We start from the raw sequence: 20,166 nt of genomic DNA, 5'->3' as shown, positions 1-20,166 counted from the left end.
ACATTCTGAAAATACTTATTTTGATATTCTCTGTAAGTTTTTATGATTCTGTTACAAATTAATGTTGTACCTAAATTTTCAGGCATGAGTTTGAATCATTCAAAAGCAATGAAAATGAATTATCTGCATCTTCAGAGGTAGTTGGTGTGATAGTGACTAGCAAGAGGCAAATTCGATTGCAAAGATGATGCTGGAAATCAGTATGACTTTATATCCCGTTACTTTGCACCCTGGTTGGGAGTAACTGAGGACCCAGTTACTGGTATTTATCTTATCTTAATTATTTGACGTTAAATTTACAGTTATGCAAAATGAAATAAAAAGTTGAGATTTTGAAATTTTTGCTTTTTTGATGATATATAGCCAGGCTTCAGTTGATCTATTTTTCTTTTAAAATAAATAATCTCAAGAAACAGAAGCTAGAAAATATATTTCATATTGAAAAACAAAAAACTTCATTACCTTTAAATATGAAATAAGAAAAGTTGAAATTATTTTAGTACTCTTGTTACCAGCCTTTAGATAAATCAGATAAAGTCCCATATCTATCTGTTTTGTCTCTTGTCGACCGTAAATTTTTTTAGTCTTTCACTATTATTTATGAATTTCTTTTTTGGACACTTAGCATTTATTCCTTTTATGAGTTAGTCACAACACACTAAATTAAATGTTTGAGAAAGTAAGAGAGTAGATGACAGGGCGACATATAAGGTTGGTTTTTTCTGTAATAGTGCAAATTATTCAATTTTTCACTAATTTTGGCTGCTGAGGGCCATTGTTTTCATTTCCGGTCATTGTTATTTTTAGTTGTATAACATATATTATTGCTTCTATTACTACTTGGATTTATTATAAAATGTGTAATCACAGAAGCTATTAAAGTTTTTTCATTTCATTTTTTATGTCTTTTGTTTGTTTGTTCCGTTTTTGTATGAGTATGCAATGCTATTTAACTTTAACCCAGTGTAATTGATTTTTCCAAATTCCTTTTTTGAAATAATACAACTGTAAATGTTACAAATATGCCGATGACAAGTATTGGTTGCATTTACTGTATTTTGTATTTACTATCTGTATAATGATTTGCAACCACAAACCAACAAAGGGGAAGGTTTTGTTAAATGTTGGTTGTCATAAAGATGGAAGCATAGGAATTTTATCTAGAGAAACATATTATGGGTAATTTTTTAAACAGTTTGGGTGCTGAAGGATTAAAAAGAATTCTTTTTGAAGTGAAGGATCTGAGGTCTGGTTATTTAAAGATAATAATTTTTAATATTTTATTTATTTGCTTGATCTTTTTATAAGAGAATTTATCTTTTCATCATAAATTTAAGAGTCCTATTTTTTTCCTGAATTTTTTTTTTAACCCTTGTTGAACAGCCTACTCAATTTTGGGTTTAGGACTACTAATGTTCAACTCCGTAGCCTTGTAATTTTGAACCCAACCCAGAAGACAAGGGAACTCCTGGATCAAATATTGGGAAAAATTTGCTTTTCTGGAGGACTTTTTGATGGAGCTAACCCATATTTGCGTTACATGGAGAGTAAAACCTCCCACGTTTAACCTGATGGAAAGGGGACTATATCCCATGATTCATCTGCCACTCAGTATATTTCGCGTCAGCATTGTGGTCGGTGCAAGCCGAATGCGGAATTTGAATCGACCAGCCATTGCCAGGATTCGATCCTGGTGTACCTCATTGGAAGGCCAATGCTCTATCCCCTCCCTGAGCCATCATAGCTTGCATAAAAAATTTTGAGATATTTTTTGTGAAATATGAATATAAACTTCTATTTTGCATCTTTGGTATGTTTTATTACTAAAGAATTAAAATGATGTTGCTAGAAAAATAATATTAACTGAAAGGCAAATAATTAGTTTTCTTTTCAAAAAGATGCATGATTTTAGTTTCGTTAATTCTTTTTTTTTTAACCCTGAAGTTTTACTTTCTTTTAGAATAAGAATCATTTTTACTTTTATTCACTTTATCAATTGTTCTAGAGTTGGCTCCAGTTCCAACTTGTTCTGATTGATACTTTATTGCAATCATGGTTAGAAAGTAAGGAAATATAATCACTGGTACAATGAACAAGTAACTTCAGGGATGAGATTCTTCCGCGGAAATTTTTTTGAACAAGTTAAAATATTTTATGAGGAATTTAATTTTCCTAAGAGCGAAAGCATTGAAGTCCTCATTCCTTACTCTGAAGTTTCTCAAAAAATCATTTTCTTGGGATAAAACTGGTTGACCTTTATACAGAGATGAGAATTTTTCGCTTTTGCCTTTCGAATTTCAGCCTTTTTATCAAAAACTCGGATTCTTTAAAAGTTTCGTTTTTTTTTTAAAAATAAATATCCCGCTTTTTTTTTTTTTTTTTTTAAATTCAATCGTTAAAATAAAATAATCATATTTATTTACGATTTTCAAAGATAAACAAAAAATTCAAACTACATCCTAGCTGCTAACCCACCCTTCCGTATTTTTACTTATTTTAGCTATTTTCTCTTCACAGAAAATAAGATTTTCCGTATTTTTATTCGTCCGCCGGATAGCTCGTATTTTTACAATTCAGACGTCATGACCCTGTTGTCTGGCGTGAAAGCAAACAAAAACAAAAAAAAATGGAATAATAGAGGTGGATTTGGGGTGAAAATATTTAATTGCTCATTCACTTAATCTTGTAAATTTTTATTTATTATGTCTAAACAAAAACAATACAAACAAGCCTTTTCGAAATCCCAAGTCCAGTCTCTCGCGATTTTAATATCAATCATCGATTTCGTATTTACCTGATTTAAAAGTTGCGCTATGCGATTCTTATTTATGCTATTCAAACATCGCACATTATGATTCTTAGTTACGAGATTTAAAAATCCAATATCGCGTTTTGCATTTATGCATTTTTAAAATCGCTATTTTATTATCAAACATCGATTTTCGTATTTGCCTGATTTAAAAGTTGAACGTTGCGAGTCTTATTCAGGCGATTTAAATATCGTACATTGTGATTCTTATTTACGAGATTTAAAAATCCAATATAGCGATTTGTATTTACGCTCTTTTAAAACCCTATGTAGCGATTCGTATTCATGCGAGCTTAAAATCCTATGTCGTGACTCGTTTTTGCGGTTGTAATATCAAACATCGATTTTCGTATTTATACGAAATCCAATCCAATAAAGTAATTTGTATTTACGCTTCTTAAAACCCTATGTAGCGATTGGTATTCATGCGAGCTTAGAATTCTATGTTGTGATACGTTTTTGCGGTTGTAAAATCAAACATTGATTTTCGTACTTAAACGTGTTTTAAAAATTAGACATTGTGATTTGTATTTGCGCGGTTTGAAAATTATGCATCGTGATTCGTGTTTACGTGCTCTAAAAATTACGCATCATGATTTGTATTTCTGCATACTTTAAAATTCTATATAGAGTTTCATATTCACGTGATTTAAAAGCCTCATATCGGGATTCATATTGTCTCAATTTAAAAATAAGGCATGTGATTAATATTTATATATTCATACAATTTTAAAATTAATCATCAGGATTTATAATCACATGGTTTACAAGTTTAAAGATCTCACTCTTTTTGTCAAATTTTTGTGTATATATATATATATATATATATATATATATATATATATATATATATATATATATATATATATATATATATATATATATATATATTCATTCTTGGATTTCCTCTTTACTTTCTGACTACTCTCATCCTTGTAAAATATATTACTACCTAATTCATACACAGTTTCAATGGTCTACTTGCTTGTCTCTATTTGAATTTTTATTTTAAATTAATAGTGTGAATGTTAAATAGTGTTTTCATCATAGATAGGATAATATAGTGTTTTCATCATAGAAAAAAATGGGTGAGAATTTCTCACCCTTTCTCAAAAACAGGGTGAGATTTCTAAAAACTAAAAAAACACAAAAACTCTTGAAAAAAAAATCATTTCTTTAATTATAATACATTTTTAACGTCTTCTATTTTTAAAGCATTGAATCTTTGAATATTACATGAAGAAACCTAACCTATGGTAAACACGTGGTTGCAGAGAAATGTGTTCTGAAAAGAGTTCTGTGGTTGTGTTTTGTTGTTCGAAAAGGTTCTGAACAATACTGGTAAATAGGGAAGCTAAATAACGGGGCAGATGTTGAAAATAATGAAAGATCCAGGAAGATAAGTGAAACGGATTTTATTCTAAATGGCGTAATTCTGAGCTTCTTCCAAAATGCCAGAAATTCGCGAATTTTGAAATTGATGTAGAGAATGCTTGAATTTCTCGCGGTAATAATTTTTTAATGCGAGAAAAGAAAAAAATATGCGAGATTCTCGCTTTGTAGTGGAAACACTGTAATGATATAATATAGAATATGGAATTGTCAAATGGAACTTCATTCCTAACAATGAAGAAATATTCTATTTTGCACTATATGCTATTTTTTATTATTTCAAATCATATAACTAAAACAGCTTACCATTCGTTAACAATGATTGCTGGTCAGGGAGGCCATTGATTATTTATTTTATGATGGTTGGATTTATGATGATGGTCTCAGGCCATCATTAGTTTTGAGCCCTGTTGTAATTTTTTCAATTAAATATATCTTTCTGTTAATCTTAAGTTGTTGACAATAACTTAGAATGTTAAAGATTTTAACCTTTTTGCCTTGTATAAGTGGAAACTCTGTTGCTTTGTCTCCAGTTCAAGTTCAGATTAATTTAAATTCTATGGTATTAATTGTTTTAATTAAAAATTAAAAATAAATTAATCATATTTTCATGTTTTAATCAAATGTTTTGGCCTTTTATTAAAATTAAATTTCTTTTCAGGTTCTGCTCATTCAGTGCTTGCTCCATATTGGTCTAAAACTCTACAACATAATTCTTTTTGTGGTATGTAAAATATGTATTTGTAGAATTTTTTTTCTTTAGTCTAATTATTGGGGTGCACCACCTGCGATCCGCTGACTGTTGATGTGCGGCCTGCAAGAGCTTCTGAACGCAATAAAAAGTTTCTTTTAATTTGGTTTTTGCTTAAACATTATGATTTTTCTTTAATTAAAATATTTAATTCAAATTTATATTACTCAATAAAATGCATATACTTTTTGATCTTTCATTCTTTAAGCTTCTTTTTGGTTAGAATTTGTATTTCCCCCTCCAATATTTATGTATGCATATTTATTTGATACATTAATTATTGTGAAAAATAGAAAAAGTTTTTTTTTTAAAAAAGTATTAGTTTTTTTTTTTTTAGTTTTAAATAAATTAAAATCGTTAAAAGTATTTAATTTTCTGCAAATATGTTATTAAGTTTACTGATAAAACTATTTAGTGCTTCATAATGCTTAGATTAAAATCATTATATTTGCATCTGACATGACTAAATATGCGTGCGGCCCTTTGTTATCTACCTGCCGTGCAAGTGGTCCTTCACTTAAAAAGGTTGGGCACCCCTACCTTATTTTCCTGTTAAAGAAAAAAAGATTTGTGGAGTAAAATTTCTTTATATGTAACATAACTTTTATAAGAGTAAGCTAAGTAAGCAAGATCCAAGCTAGAGTACATCATGAATGTGCAAAAATAGTGTTTTATCCCTGTTAGGATGTTTGTATGTTATTTATAAAAGTTTAACCCTGTTCATAATTGTTACTTCAAAAAATATAGAATTTATCCAGTACTGATTCATTGAATTTTTTTTTTTATTCACCTTGTATGAAAATAGTTATTCAGCTAGCATACATATTGGAATGTGTGATTTTTCATTCCTAAATGCTTTGCATTTTTGCTACAGGTACAGTTTTTCATTTTTTATAGAGGCAAACTTTGGGAAATTACAAAAATTCATAAAAGATTACATTTATTTTAAAGCTAAGAAGGTCAAATTTTATAAATTTGTCAAAAATTGCCCTTATCATTCTTTGTCATGAATCATGTATAATTTTGAAAAATATAGTTTTTGAGAGTTGTTTTAAAGTTAATAATGACGTGCCTCTAAAAAATCAGAAAAAAATAAAATGTGGTAAATTTTTTTCCTATAAATGTGAACAAAGTCTGAATTTATTTCAATTTTTCAGATTTAGAATTATTATTTTATTTTTATTTAGTATTTCAGTGTCTTAATTCGTAAATAATGTTTAGGTCATAACATACTTTTAAAATTAGGCATTTAAAAAACTTAAAATAAGTAACTTTGGGCATAAATAGTTTGAAAACGAACAATTTAGTATCATGGATGATAATTATTGCGAAAAAATGATAATGATGCATTCATGTTAGAAATCTAACATCTTAAATATACTAAGGAATAAAGGACAAAAAAAATGCCAGAATGTATTTTAAGTTTAACATTGAAATGTGCATGTTTTTTTACACATGCATCCTTTACTGATATATTTTGCTTAAAAACCCTGAAGGTATTTGCTTGATAAAATGTTGACTATGATGCACAGAACAAACCATTAGAAATTAATTTCCTATGTGAAGTTTTTACCCTATCTGCTAGGTATGTCTTTTTTCCCCCTTACTTTGTGTTTTATACTCTCTTTTTTCATGGGTCAATGTAAATTTTTCATGATCTTACAAAAATAGATATACTTTATTTGCATAGAAGTACATGATAAAGTAACTCTCTTTGGTAATTTGGCACTGAAACAATTTTCTTTCATTTTAAATTTAATCAAGTAATGCTTTGTAAAATAAAAACATGCGTAACAGTTAAAATGCCTCTTGGCATACTTTGTTTTTTTGTTAGTCCAAGGCAAGGAATTTGGTTTTGTTACATTAACAGTGTTTTTTAAAGCTCTTTCACAAAGAAGATTAAAAAGTTGACCACCGCCTTACAATTTAAGAGAATTTATAATTATATGCACTTGTGAAGACAAAATTCAGGTGTGGTTGGAAGTTGTATGGTATAATTGACTAATTGAAGATAGTGATGAAAAACAGGATAATGAAAGTTGAAGATGTAAACTGGATCATAAATTATAATAAAACTTGTATTTAGTAGTTATTTGTAGAGCTCAAGATTCAAAATTTATATTCTATCAATAAGACTTTAAGCTAAATAAATTTTGCATAATATAATATTAATAAGGGCAGGCTATAGGGAATAAATCTCCCATGACCTACCTAATCAAAAGCCAAATTTAAAAGTAGTTGAATTGTTCCCCACAGACAGTTAGAATCATGAGAAGAGATCCAGAGTTGGTGGTTTATCAAAAAATAACATAGCTGAAAATAAAGCCAACCCCCCATGATCAATATTAGGTTTGAAAAATACCTTGGTAATCCCAAATTGCCAACAAGACTGTGAGAATTAGTATAACCGTGTAATTTAAACATATTTGAAGTAAGAAATTTAGGAATGAAGAGTTATAAATAAAAAAAAAAAATTTGATTAGGCGCAACGGTGAATTAATGAATCTACATTAGTATTGAAATAAAAAGTTAGTCGTTACATTGATCAATGAGAAAAGAATAAAATATTTTATATTCGCCATTATAAAAATTAACTAATTGATTTAATTTAATTATAATTTGATTAAGAATGAGTTACTGCCCTGGATTCTCTTCTAACACTACAGGATCAAAATAACATCTGGATCCTCTCTGACAGCCTCAGCTCCATACAATACTTAACGCATTGGAGGAAGGTGAGAGACAAAACAGGTGCTTCAATCCTACACAAAATCAAAATCCTCTCACGATTGCGTGAAGTCCACCTCCAATGGATCCCTTCTCACGTTGGGGTTCTGGGCAATGACATCGCCGACACTCTGGCTAAGGAGGGGACGAAAGAAAATCTGATAAGTCCAAATTCCCTCACCTTCATGAAGCTGGCATCAAAAAAGAAAAAAGAAGACCTCGCTTCCTGGCTCGTACCCCCCAAACATCACTGGTACCAGAGCACCAGTCCAGGAGGTGCACTCAACATTCGGTGCAACCGCAAGGACCAGACTGCACTTACCAGGCTTATCAGCGGCCACCTTAAGTCCCTTTCTTTTGAGGGTAGTATTAAAATCTACCCTAACTGCCCCAGGTGCCACAATATGCAGGCTTCCCCCCAACATATCCTGGACTGTCTTGGTCTGGACAAAAGGGACATTCTTAATAACACACTTATGGTGGCCGATTTCCTCAGGGCCATGAATTTCATGGACATTGTTTAGCCCTGCTAATTTTGGGGATAAGAAAGAAGAAGAAGAAGAAGAATGAGTAAAAAAACAAGTTTAAGAAATTAAAGAAATTTTAAAAGTTATGAAATATGTGATGCCCATTGTGGCCTCACAACACTATCTTGCTCTAGTGAGTTATCCTGACTTAGAATGAGAGAAAAATTTGAATATTTTAAAAGTTATTCAGCTTTTTTAAAACTTAGTGAGATTTTTATGAATGAAAATTATTTGAATCAAAGACTTATTTTTAGCCCAGATAATGTAGCATTGTTCAAATATTAAAATATAAAACCGTTTTCACAAAAATGTGTCTTTACTTCTTATTGATGTTTTACATCGTTTTCAGAACTAGCATAGATAATAATATTGGCTAAAGATAGGTCAAACATGACCAGGGCTCCCGTGGGCCTATTACAATTATTTTATAAAATTCTACTTTTAAGTGAAACTTTTCTATGTTTCCATTCTCATTCAATGTTTTTGCTCACGAAATCTAATTTTTGACGTAGCAAAAACAAAAAATAAAAAAAACTAAGTTCTCTGATAAAAAATCGCATGGTATAAATAAAATATGAGATGAATTTCCATTGAAATTTACCTAATATACCTGGAAAAGTTAGGGAATTTTTTATGAAATTCAGTAGGAACTAGGATGATCTAACAGTTGTTGCAAACTCACAGCAGTTATAAAAATAGCTTGTTATTCAGAAAAAAAGAGCTTTATTTCATTTGACAACAGAGTCTTTTAAAAATACCCTAAAACTTAATCAGGGCTGATTGTGCTCCGGAAAAAATCCGGATTTCCGGATACTTCTCTAACCATGATTCGGAAGTTTCCGGAGATCGAAGATTCAGATGTTTCAAAAAATCATTAATCACAAAAGTTTTCGGAAATCAAATTTTCAAAGGTGGAACTTAAAAACGCAGTTTATTTTATTTGTTTGTAAGGAGAGCTACTTTATAAGCTTATATTCAAGATTAATATTCATTTTTTATCAGTAAATAGTTATTATAATCATAAACTCAAGAAGGAAAAACATATTTGTAAATTTCAATTACTTCTCTAAGTCATCATAGGTATGTGTAAAATTTTAAATATATTTTATGTAAGCTAAATTAAGTATAACTTAAGTAAACTAAGTACAAAAACACCTTGTTTAAATTTTTTTCTAATGTTTCGATTTAAACTTTTTTTTACTCGAGAAATTTTCCGGAATTTTGACTTGGGCTCACAATTACCCCTGTGGTCAATGACTATTTAAGATGAATACAAAAAATTATTTATCCCTGATGGTTACAAATTATTGTAGCGATTTTAAAAAAATAAAATGATACAAAATGCAAAGGTATTAAAAATACTTAAGTACATTTTTAATGAATTTCCATGTAACATTAAATAAAATATTAAAATTCAAAATTATTACACAAAAAACGGCCAAAATTTTAGCATCTAAATTTGTGTATACAATTCAATGTACTAAATTTAAATTAAGATTGTAAAATAAATAAAAAATTACATTGTATTATTCTATTTTCATTTCTGTCATTAGGAATCTCAAGCTGTCATTACAATTCTTATACAAATTTTAAGATGTATGCGCTTAAGATGTATTTTCATCTGTTTACAAATTTTAAGATGAATGGTAATAGTATAGTTTAAGATGTATGGACATTTTTTTTTATTTTACCCTGCAGCATAGCTGCCAACTCTACTGGATCTATCAGCAGACTACTGGATTTTGCCATTTTCTTCTGGCTTTTCTCCTGATTTTTGTACATTTTAGATCTATAATTGAGTTTTCAAAAAATTGCCCATTAAAATAGAGATTTTACTCAATTTATTGCTGGGTTGAATATTTTAAAAAGTATTACTAATACATAATGAAATGGACCTCGCAGGAATCAGTTTAAAGCTTTTCTTTTTCTTTGCTCTAAAAATTTGTTTCTTTTTTTCAGAATTCCCTTTTTAAATTAAATCTTTTAACTATCAATAATTATTTACTTGTCTACTACTATTTAAAATTATGAGTTAACATAAAAAAAATTTCGAATTCATTTAATGCCAATCATGAAGAAAAAATATTGCAGACCATTTATAGACATTATGGTAATAAAGTTTTTGTATTTTGATGACAATAAAAATCCCTAAAATTCTCTATATGTAAAATATTTAGTATATTATGCAGCAGTTACTGTGAAATTTATAATATTTCTTATCCATCTTGATTGCTGTTCTGCAGGAAACAAAATATTGTTTCTGTTGTAAAAACTTTTATATATTTTGTACAAAGACTTATCTAATATAAACTAATCAAGAACAAAAGTTTTCAATAATGTTAAAATCAACTCATAAAGGGTCAGGATGGTAATGGCAGCAATAAAAATAGTTCAACTTACTTTATTCAATATACCTAAGCAGGATTGCTAAATATTTCCATACAAATATTCTTTTTTCGTTCTAAATCAGCTGCCACTGAGAATAAGTGTTAAATGAGTTACTAGTGGCCATGAAACTGTTGAAAAGGCTAGGAAGTCAAACTCAGTGCAAAAATATTTTTAAAATGCAGTGAAACATAAGGAAGAGACTTAAAATTTTTAATATTTGTGGTAATCATAGTTTTTTTTTTCCTTCATGATCAATTTTAATTTTTATTTAAAGAATGGATAGAGCATGAAAGACCTTTTAGTATTTATATTTATCCTGATTAAAGGAAGGTAGCATGTAGCTCTGTAAAGTGCATGCAAATGACGAATAAATACAAACAGAAATTAGATGAAAATACTTCCTTCTGTGTCTTCTGTTAACAGGACATTAAATAGCACAATTCCAGAAAAGCCATTCCCAATTTTTATTTTGGCTATGAAGCCCTAAATGATTAAATAGTCCGGTAATAATTAGGGTCAAAAACTTTATTTGTATTTTAAATTTTTAATATTTAAAAGGAGAAATAAATTTTTTTCATTGTTTTATATTTAATAATCTTAATTTAGGTTTTACTCGTATGTTTAACAATTGAATATGCACTGTCTTAGAGATGAATCTAGTCTAATTGAAATTTTGTTTTTATATTGCTATTAAAAACTGTTTTTAAATGTTGAAAATAGTTATTAGGGAAACATATTTCTTTATTAAAAAAAATTCTGTTATTTTATTTTGATTTGAAAAGCGCAATGTTAAATACTATTGCAAATTCTTATAAATACATGTTTTTTTCATACTTTTATAAAATTGTTGTTAGAAAAATTATATATTTTTTTAAAAATTTTCATTTCCCATTTTTTGGCATATTACTTTAAATATAATTACAGATTTCAAAAACTGTTCAAAAAGTCTCAACTGTCAGAACTCTTTCACGGAACCCCTAACATCTTTTGGAAACCGTTGTTCTAGAGTGTGATCCATATATATATATATTTGAATTCGCAAACTATTTTTAATGTATTTTAAGATATTTTAATTGAACTCCAGCCATCTGAATCCATGAATTGTATCATTAAGAATGAGCCATAATTACGTTATTAAATAATATTAATTAATTGAAATAACTTTCATCTTGAATCGAAACAAAGATATCTCACTTGTACAATAGCCATCCTTGTACATGAAAATATTCATTTTTATTTTATTTTATTTATTTATTTATTTCAAACGATTGACTGTGAGCAATTTTGGTTATGGATAACTTGAGCTGAGATCCTAAAGTATTTGAACTCAGTTAAAACTTTTTATAGTACTGCCCTGATATCTTGTGTCCGGTCATTCTAGACTAGCTCTCTGTCAATTTACATAAAGGAAAGTCTAGGATTTCAATATTGAACAAAATTAGTCATGAAATGTCATGATTTTAACTATTTAAAAGAAAAAAATCATGGAAAGTTCATAGATTTAGGTGGCCAAAAAATTATATTTTTTAAAACGGAATCCCCCTTCCCCAATTTCACAGATTTCCTATGATCCAAATATCTGAATTAGTAACAAAATCCCCTCTCACAGTCAGATTTCAATAAGATATAAAATGTTTTTTTTCCTTTCCTGTTCTTTATTAAATTATGGTGTTCTTTCAAAAAATGAAAGAAAGAACAACATTTCTAGAAGGAATTATCTTTTAAACTCCAGTGATTCAGAAGGGCTTAAGGATTTTGAACTATAATTTCTTTTTAATAAAAAATAATTAGGAAAGAATGAAATTATTACTTGAGAGTGGTTATAAATGACATATTTTTCGACTCTTGCGCAGTGATACTGAGATTTTTTGGTTTAGGTATTGTTACAGAAATCCACCTATTAAATTTTAGACCTATTAAAATTTTTTTAAATGATTTAAGTCTTAAAGAAATATTCAATGCTAATAGTTTTAAATTTAGTGTTTTCAATGTAAAGTTTAACTTTTTTTCTCTTATAATTTTAGCTTCGTCTGGGCTGCTGGATAATGCAAATGGAGAATGACATTCTGGTAGAATACGAGGGCCCGTAAGTTCAATCCTGGCAGAAAACAAAACAACTGATGTGTATATGCTGTTAGATTCTCTTTAAATCTGCCGGAGCTGAAAGTCCTCTTGTTGTTGTGCAGAAGTTTGAAGAAAGGCGTATCTCTGTGTGATTCATCCCTGCTGTATGTTTGTGTGGTTACTGTTGCTGACAATTTTATAAAATCTTTCAATAAAGCAGATTCATCAGTTTATTGCTCTGATATATAGTTGCACATAAATAAAAAATTGCAATTGAAGGGAAAAGAACTGCATGAAATAAATTACTGTAAAGTTTTGGAATTCTTTTTATTAGAAAATAATAATAAAAATGATAACACATAGTCCAACTGTTGCTTTTTGCAATAAAAATTATTTTACTTAATGACAAATATGTATTCTTAAGGATTATATGTTTATATTAAACAATGACAGTAAGAATATATTGCTTTTATAGTTGAGTGAAGTTTATATTGTGTTTTGTTTTAAAATAAAATAATTAAATTGTGAAATAATGTTTGTCATGACTTGGTTTGATTGATTTTTTTTATTCTTAACTACTGCATTGGGTAATTTATACAGCAACTTTATAATAAATCTTCAAAATTTTAGAAAATGGGGTAGGCAGATATGTGTTCATTAATAAAACTTAATAAGATATAATGTTGGAAAATTTTTTATAGTCATGATAGTAATGTTTAAGTATTTTGAAATTAGATGAAGTTAAAATTCGGTTTTTTTAAAATTTGCAACATATCGGAAACAATTTAATTTTAACATCATTGTTAAACATTAACTCCAGCTTATGAGCATTTATACTGCTAGCATTGTATTTTTCACTTAATTTTGAATTATTTAGTTCAAATTTAAGATAAGAAGTGAATATTTTTATGATGTTTAAAATAAGATAATAGTAAACATTTCTTTGGCTTAATATTTAAAATTTAGCTGAACATTTATTTACATTATTGTTAAAGCAAAAAATTTAAACCAACGTAGAGTAGAATCTTGTTTGTTTAAGTTTTCATCAGTAAGGTTCTTTGCAAAGCAAGTTTTTAAATGCATAATATAGTTTTTTTTATGACTAATTGATCAATACCAGAAAATTGACTCTAGCATCTGCTTAATTTTTTAAAATTTATTTTCTGAAAAGCTCTGTTTAAAATGTTTACATATTACACCTGCTTTTTTCTAAACCTATTTATGTCATAACGCATAATCTATAATCAGCGAAATAAAAGCAATGGAATTGTTTCAAACAAAAATCTGAATTTTTTTTTAATTTGAATTTTCAAACAAAAATCTGAATTTTTTTATAGCAACGTTCTCAAAAGAGTAATGGATTGTAGTCAAATTTTGATCATTCATGCTGAAAGCAACTTTTAAAAAAGAATCTAAAAAATGTTATTATATTTTCGTCTCATTCTTGTATGCAAGTATATGTTAGTACAAATTTAATTTAGATAAAACATAATATTTACTGACAATTTTGAAATTAAATTGTTATGTAAATTTTTTGCAAAAATTGTTGGTTTAGTACACAACACCTTTAAATAATTATCAAATTGATGAAAATTTCTGAAGTGCCCATAAAAGTTATTTTTACATTATAAAAAAATATTTACAATTTTCATAGTATTAGTTGCTTTCCTGGTTTCTCTCCGTGGAAAAATTTCTAGGTTGCGTTTGGGTTTTGTTTCAGGTGTTTTGTTAAATAAAATTTCAGATACTGAAAGAATAAAGCTACGTAAGTATTTCTACATTTAATTTCTGTAAAAGAAGAAGGGACAGAAAATGTGTAAATTTGTTGAAGTAAGTAATTTGAATATTTTTAAATTTTATTCTTTATTGTGTCAATTATTACAAGAAATGACCACTTAAAAATTGAACAATTTTATTTTAATATTATAAGAAGAAAAAAATTTTAAGTTTAAATTTCCACTCAGTTCAAATGTAAATATATAACTTTATAATTATGTAGTGTGGTTTTTATTACATAATTTCAGAATATAAATAATTAATGTTAATTGTGAGATTAAAAATGGCTTAGGTTACAGCTTTTATAAACAAGTTTTACAAGCTAACAAATTCAATTAAAATTTTGATAAGAAAGGCTCATTTCTAAAAAAAAAATTAGGAATACATTTTTAAATTAATGATTTTAAAATTATTAATGATTCAAAATTCATCAAAAGACCCATTGAATGAAGAAAAGGAAAAAAATAGCAATAAAAGTTGCAATATAGTATTTCCTAATTAAATTTGAAATATTTAAAAAAATCAGCTGAACATAAGATATACTTTGGAGTAAGAAGGAGGAAAATGGATGGTTAGATTACAATGGTCTACAATTATTTTATTTATTATTTCTGTATCGCTAAGAAAATAATTCATGGAATGACATTATAAAACTAGTGTTCTATGCTTTACTGCTTCACAGCAATACAGAAAATTAAGTAAAATTATATCTCCCAATTATTCTACTACCCAAGGGCGCCGGGTAGTAGAATAATTCGTACTTGTAGGGGGTGCAAGAGGGTGTGCTTGCACCCCCTAGCTTTTTTTTTTTTTTTTAAACACTTAAAGAGATACAGAAAAACAATTTTGTTATAAAAATGTTTTATTAAAAATATTTTTATTGAAAAGCAAATAATTAAGTAATTATTGATACGTGACAGTTAAAAAAAATTTTAATCAAACAAGAATTGAAATCGTCTTGTTTGCTGTCCAAACTTGTTTATAACTTTTTCAACAAATTCTGAGTCATCTTTGATTCTTTTCTTATGCACACTGAACATGCATAAACTTGGCAGATATCTAAGCTATAATTTTAAATTTCATTTAATGAAATATAAATAATATTATATTTTCTATTAGTTATTTAGTTTAACAAAGGTGTATAACACAAACTGACTTATCACAACTGTAAAACTTCATCAACACAATAAATACCAATGTTAAGCGTGTACAAACACGTTAGTATACGAAACTACTGTTTGTAGTTATTTGTGTTTCAAACTCAGTAGCTAAGCCAGCGCCATCAATACAGTTTTTCGCGGCAAAATTTGCAAGTACAAGAAATTCGTACTTTTATTTTAAATATCTTGTTAACAATGAAGAAATGTATCTTGAAAAAAATTAACAGAATAAAGTATATGTAATAACAAAACAAAATGTAATAACAGAATATTTTAATTTTTTTTGGGGGGGAGGGGGGATAGTTTGTTAGAGGGTTGCATCCCCTTTTATATTATTCTGCCGGATCCCTTGCTACTACCTCTTACTTACTCCAAAAAATAAAAAGCGACGCAAGATAATATCAGAAAATATATATTCTAATATTATATAGCATCAAAACTAATGAAAAATAATATTATGGCGAACGCTAGATAATATTAGTTGGCATAGAATCTAATATTATAAGGCAGAGCAAACAGCGACCTCTTGTATCTTTCTAATATTAGAAGTTGTACAAGATAACGTTAGATTTTACCGATTTTTCTGATATTATCTAATATTGGGTGCTACTTGGGTTGTGATGTCAAACTTTTATCGTTGGCTTCAATTCTAGAAGTCACAGTTTTTCGCGATAAGCTTACAGCCTCAAAATTATTTTTCATATCTGGACATAAAACATCACTAACTTGGAGCATACATTGTTTAACAAACTCCCCATCACCTAGAGATTTATTATTTTTAGCAACATTGTATGTTACAATACAACTTGCATGCGTAGCTGCTTCTTGGACAGAGTTCATCATCGAAAAAATTTTGTCCGCCTGATAATTCTCTAAGAAGACTTTCCGTATTTTGTCGTCTTTCTTATTCAGATATTGCTTCGTAAATGGCATTCTTCTGCTTGACTGTAATATGCCGGTCAATGTTGTATTCGTTAAAAACTGCTACTTCTTCATTGCAGACAAGAGATACTGGTTTATCTTTTGCAACTGTAGAAAAATATTTCCAAGCTCACTCATCATTGAACTCACAGCACTCTGAATCAACTTTGCGTTTTTTCACAGCCATTTTGGAGTTAAAAATGTTTGCAAATAACTCAAACATGCACTATTGTTTATATATTTAATAATTTCACCATTATTAACAATAACGTTATATGTGTTCAATCTTTCCACATGTAATTAAGAGTGTTAGAACTCGTGCCGGGAGTTGTTGTAGTTAATTTACGTCGCACTAGCGCTGTACGATGGGCTATTGGCGACGGTCTGGGAAACACCCCAGAGGATAATCCGAAGACATGCCATCACAATTTTGATCCTCTGCAGAGGGGATGGCACCCCCGCTTCGGTCGCTCGACGACCTGAACGCGAAGTCGAGCACTATACGGTAGAGCAATTTAACGAGTTAGCATACTGCACACCGTCGGTCCCTACGCAGACTGATCCAAGTGGTCACCCACCCGCACACTGACCGTAGCCAGTGATGCTTGACTCGTGCCGGGAGAAAAATCCACTCGTTGGAGCTTTAACTACGCAGTGTGCCACATCTGAAGTGCGATTCACATATATTAGATTCCGTATGTTTGCTCTTCGATAAAGACAAAAATAATTTAAAAAAATTTCTTATTTTTTTAAGTTTATTTTAAATTATATTATTTTTTTAATGTGTTTTTCGATATTCAGGAAGGTCCTGAATATTCCCCGAAGAGAATTTTTATGGGCCAATTAGGTCAAAGTGGGCCCCTAAAGGTATATTACGAAGATGAAAGGAGAGAGCTTTTGAAATGAAACTGCGGTAGGCTTCACGTGTCACCGTTGACTGGATGGTAGGCCACCAGACAAGCAAGTTCGCTGCTGAAGTGAGGGGCCCTGGGATCGAATCCCAGGGACGGAGAAATTTTCTAAAAATTTTCTTTTTTTTCCTGTTTATTTCAAATTATATTATTTTTTTAATGTGTTTTTCGATATTTAGGAGGGTCCTGAATATTCCCCGAAGAGAATTCTTATAGGCCAATTAGGAGGGTCAAAGTGGGCCCCTCAAGGTATATTACGAAGATGAGAGGAGAGAGTTTTTGAAGTGAAACTGCGGTAGGCTTCTCGCATCACCGTGGACTGGAAGAAAGGCCACCGGACCAGCAAGTTCGCTGCTGGAGGGAGGGGTCCAGGGTGCAAATCCCAAGGACGGACAATTTTTCAATAAATTTTCTTTCTTTTTTTTGTTTATTTTAAATTGTATTATTACACTTTATTCGCTTTAAAATATTGAAAAAAAGTTAAAAAAATAATATAAATTTAAATAAATAAATAAATCAAAATTATCCGAAATTTTTCCGTTTATTAGCTATTATTCGCTATTTCTAATAGAAAAAATAGTTTTTTTTTATAAACAGAACACTTGATTCACGATAAAATATCAAAAAATATATTTAAAAAAGTAATATATAAAAAAAGAAAAAATTTGAATGTCGACAGACGCAGGGTTTCGAACCCATGGCCCCCGAAACAACAAATCTAACTTGCCACACAGCTTTACCAACTGCGCCATGCTTCACATGCCTACTCCGCGAATATTTAGTTTAAAACACCTCCCCTCGATAAGTAAACAAAACTTATTTTGGCCCATTGTGGGCCCACTAACTGGTCTATAAAAAAAATCCTTCGGTACAATTGCTCGATAAATTAAATTCTAACTATGAGCGGAGTTTGAAATTTATAGGTTTATATAATGGTGAGTTACGGGGTGTGATGTGTGCGGGCCTAATGATATGACTTCTGTCCCGTTTTCAGCCTTTATTCGCTCTTTAACAAAGAAATATTTCTCTTTTCACATATAGAAAACATTATTCGCTTTAAAATATTGAAAAGAAGTTAAAAAAAATAATATAAATTAAAATAAATAAATAAAGAAAATATTATCCGAAATTTATCCGATTATTAGCTATTATTCGCTATTTTCCAAAGAAAAAATAGTTTTTTTTTATATACGGAACACTTGATTCATGTTAAAATATCAGAAAGTATATTTAAAAAAATAATATAAAGAAAAGAAAAAATTTGAATGTCGCCCCACGCAGGGTTTCGAACCCATGGCCCCCGGAACAACAAATCTAACTTGCCACATAGCTTTACCAACTGCGCCATGATTCACATGCCTGCCCTCGAATATTTAGCTTAAAACTCCTCCTCCCGGTTAGTAAACAAAACTTATTTTGGAAGATTGTGGGCCGACTAATTGGTATATAAAAAAATCCTTCGGTACAATTGTTCGATACATTAAATTCTAATTTTGGGCGGAGTTTGAAATTTATAGGTTAATATTATAGGGAGTTACGGGGTGTGATGTGTACGTGCCACCTGATATGACTTCTGTCCCGTTTTTAGCCTTTATTCGCTCTTTAACAAAGAAAAATATTTCTTTTCACATATAGAAGTCTTTATTCGCTCTAAAATATTGAAAAGAATTATAAAAAAAAACAATATAAATTAAAATAAATAAATAAATAAAATTTATCCGATTATTAGCTATTATTCGCTATTTCCCAAAGAAAAAATAGTTTTTTTTTATATACAGAACACTTGATTCACATTAAAATATCAAAAAATATATTAAAAAAAATAATATATAAAAAAAGAAAAAATTTGAATGTCGACCGCATCAGGGTTTCGAACCCATGAACCCCGGGACAACATATCTAACTTCCCACACAGCTTTACCAACTGCGCTATGATTCACATGCCTGCCCGCGAATATTTAGCTTAAAACGCTTCCTCCCGGTTAGTAAACAAAACTTATTTTGGCCGATTGTGGGCCCACTAACTGGTATATAAAAAAATCCTTCTGTACAATTGATCCACACATTAAATTCTAATTATGGGCGGAGTTTGTTATTTATAGGTTAATATTACAGGGAGTTACGGGGTGTGATGTGTGCGTGCCTGCTGATATGATTTCTGTCCCTTTTTCAGCCATTATTCACTCTTTAGCAAGGAAAAATATTTCCTTTCACATATAGAACACTATATTCGCATTAATATATTGAAAAGAAGTTAAAAAAAAATATAAATTAAAATAAATAAATAAATGAAAATTTTCCGAAATTTTCCGATTATTAGCTATTATTCGCTATTTCCCAAAGAAAAAATAGTTTTTTTTTTATATACGGAACACTTGACTCACGCTCAAATATCAAAAAATATATTAAAAAAATAATATAAAGAAAAGAAAAAATTTGAATGTCGACCCACGCAGGGTTTCGAACCCATGACCCCCGGGACAACACATCTAACTTGCCACTCAGCTTTACCAACTGCGCCATGATTCACATGCATGCCCGCGAATATTTAGCTTAAAACACCTCCTCCCGGTTAGTGAACAAAACTTATTTTGGCAGATTGTGGGCCCACTAATTGGTATATAAAAAAATATTTCGATACAATTGATCCATACATTAAATTCTAATTATGGGCGGAGTTTGTTATTTATAGGTTAATATTACAGGGAGTTACGGGGTGTGATGTGCGCGTGCCTCCTGA

The 20,166-nt window shown here is 29.4% G+C and overlaps 1 protein-coding gene across 4 annotated transcripts in view; it reads left to right on the top strand.

Annotated features, from left to right (window-relative positions):
* Positions 1-13,188, top strand: part of LOC147803232 (uncharacterized) — a 35,830-nt gene extending 22,642 nt beyond the window's left edge. For 2 of the 4 annotated variants that reach the window (XM_087150605.1, XM_087150607.1), the window contains 3 exons: positions 83-262; positions 4,863-4,925; positions 12,619-13,188. Coding sequence is in view for 2 of the 4 variants with exons in the window: in XM_087150607.1 (XP_087006733.1) it covers positions 83-141 (59 nt within the window). In the remaining 2 variants the exon portion in view is untranslated. The remainder of the gene's footprint in view (positions 1-82; positions 263-4,862; positions 4,926-12,618) is intronic. The other 2 variants (XM_087150606.1, XM_087150608.1) reach the window with 2 other exon arrangements.
* The last annotated feature ends 6,978 nt before the right edge of the window (positions 13,189-20,166 follow it).

The sequence above is a fragment of the Parasteatoda tepidariorum genome, chromosome 9, assembly GCF_982258835.1.
Source record: "Parasteatoda tepidariorum strain Cologne lab strain chromosome 9, Ptep-v5.0, whole genome shotgun sequence".
NCBI lineage: Eukaryota > Metazoa > Arthropoda > Arachnida > Araneae > Theridiidae > Parasteatoda > Parasteatoda tepidariorum.
Note: the sequence above shows the minus strand (reverse complement) of the source record. Positions and strands in the feature narration are given on the sequence as shown.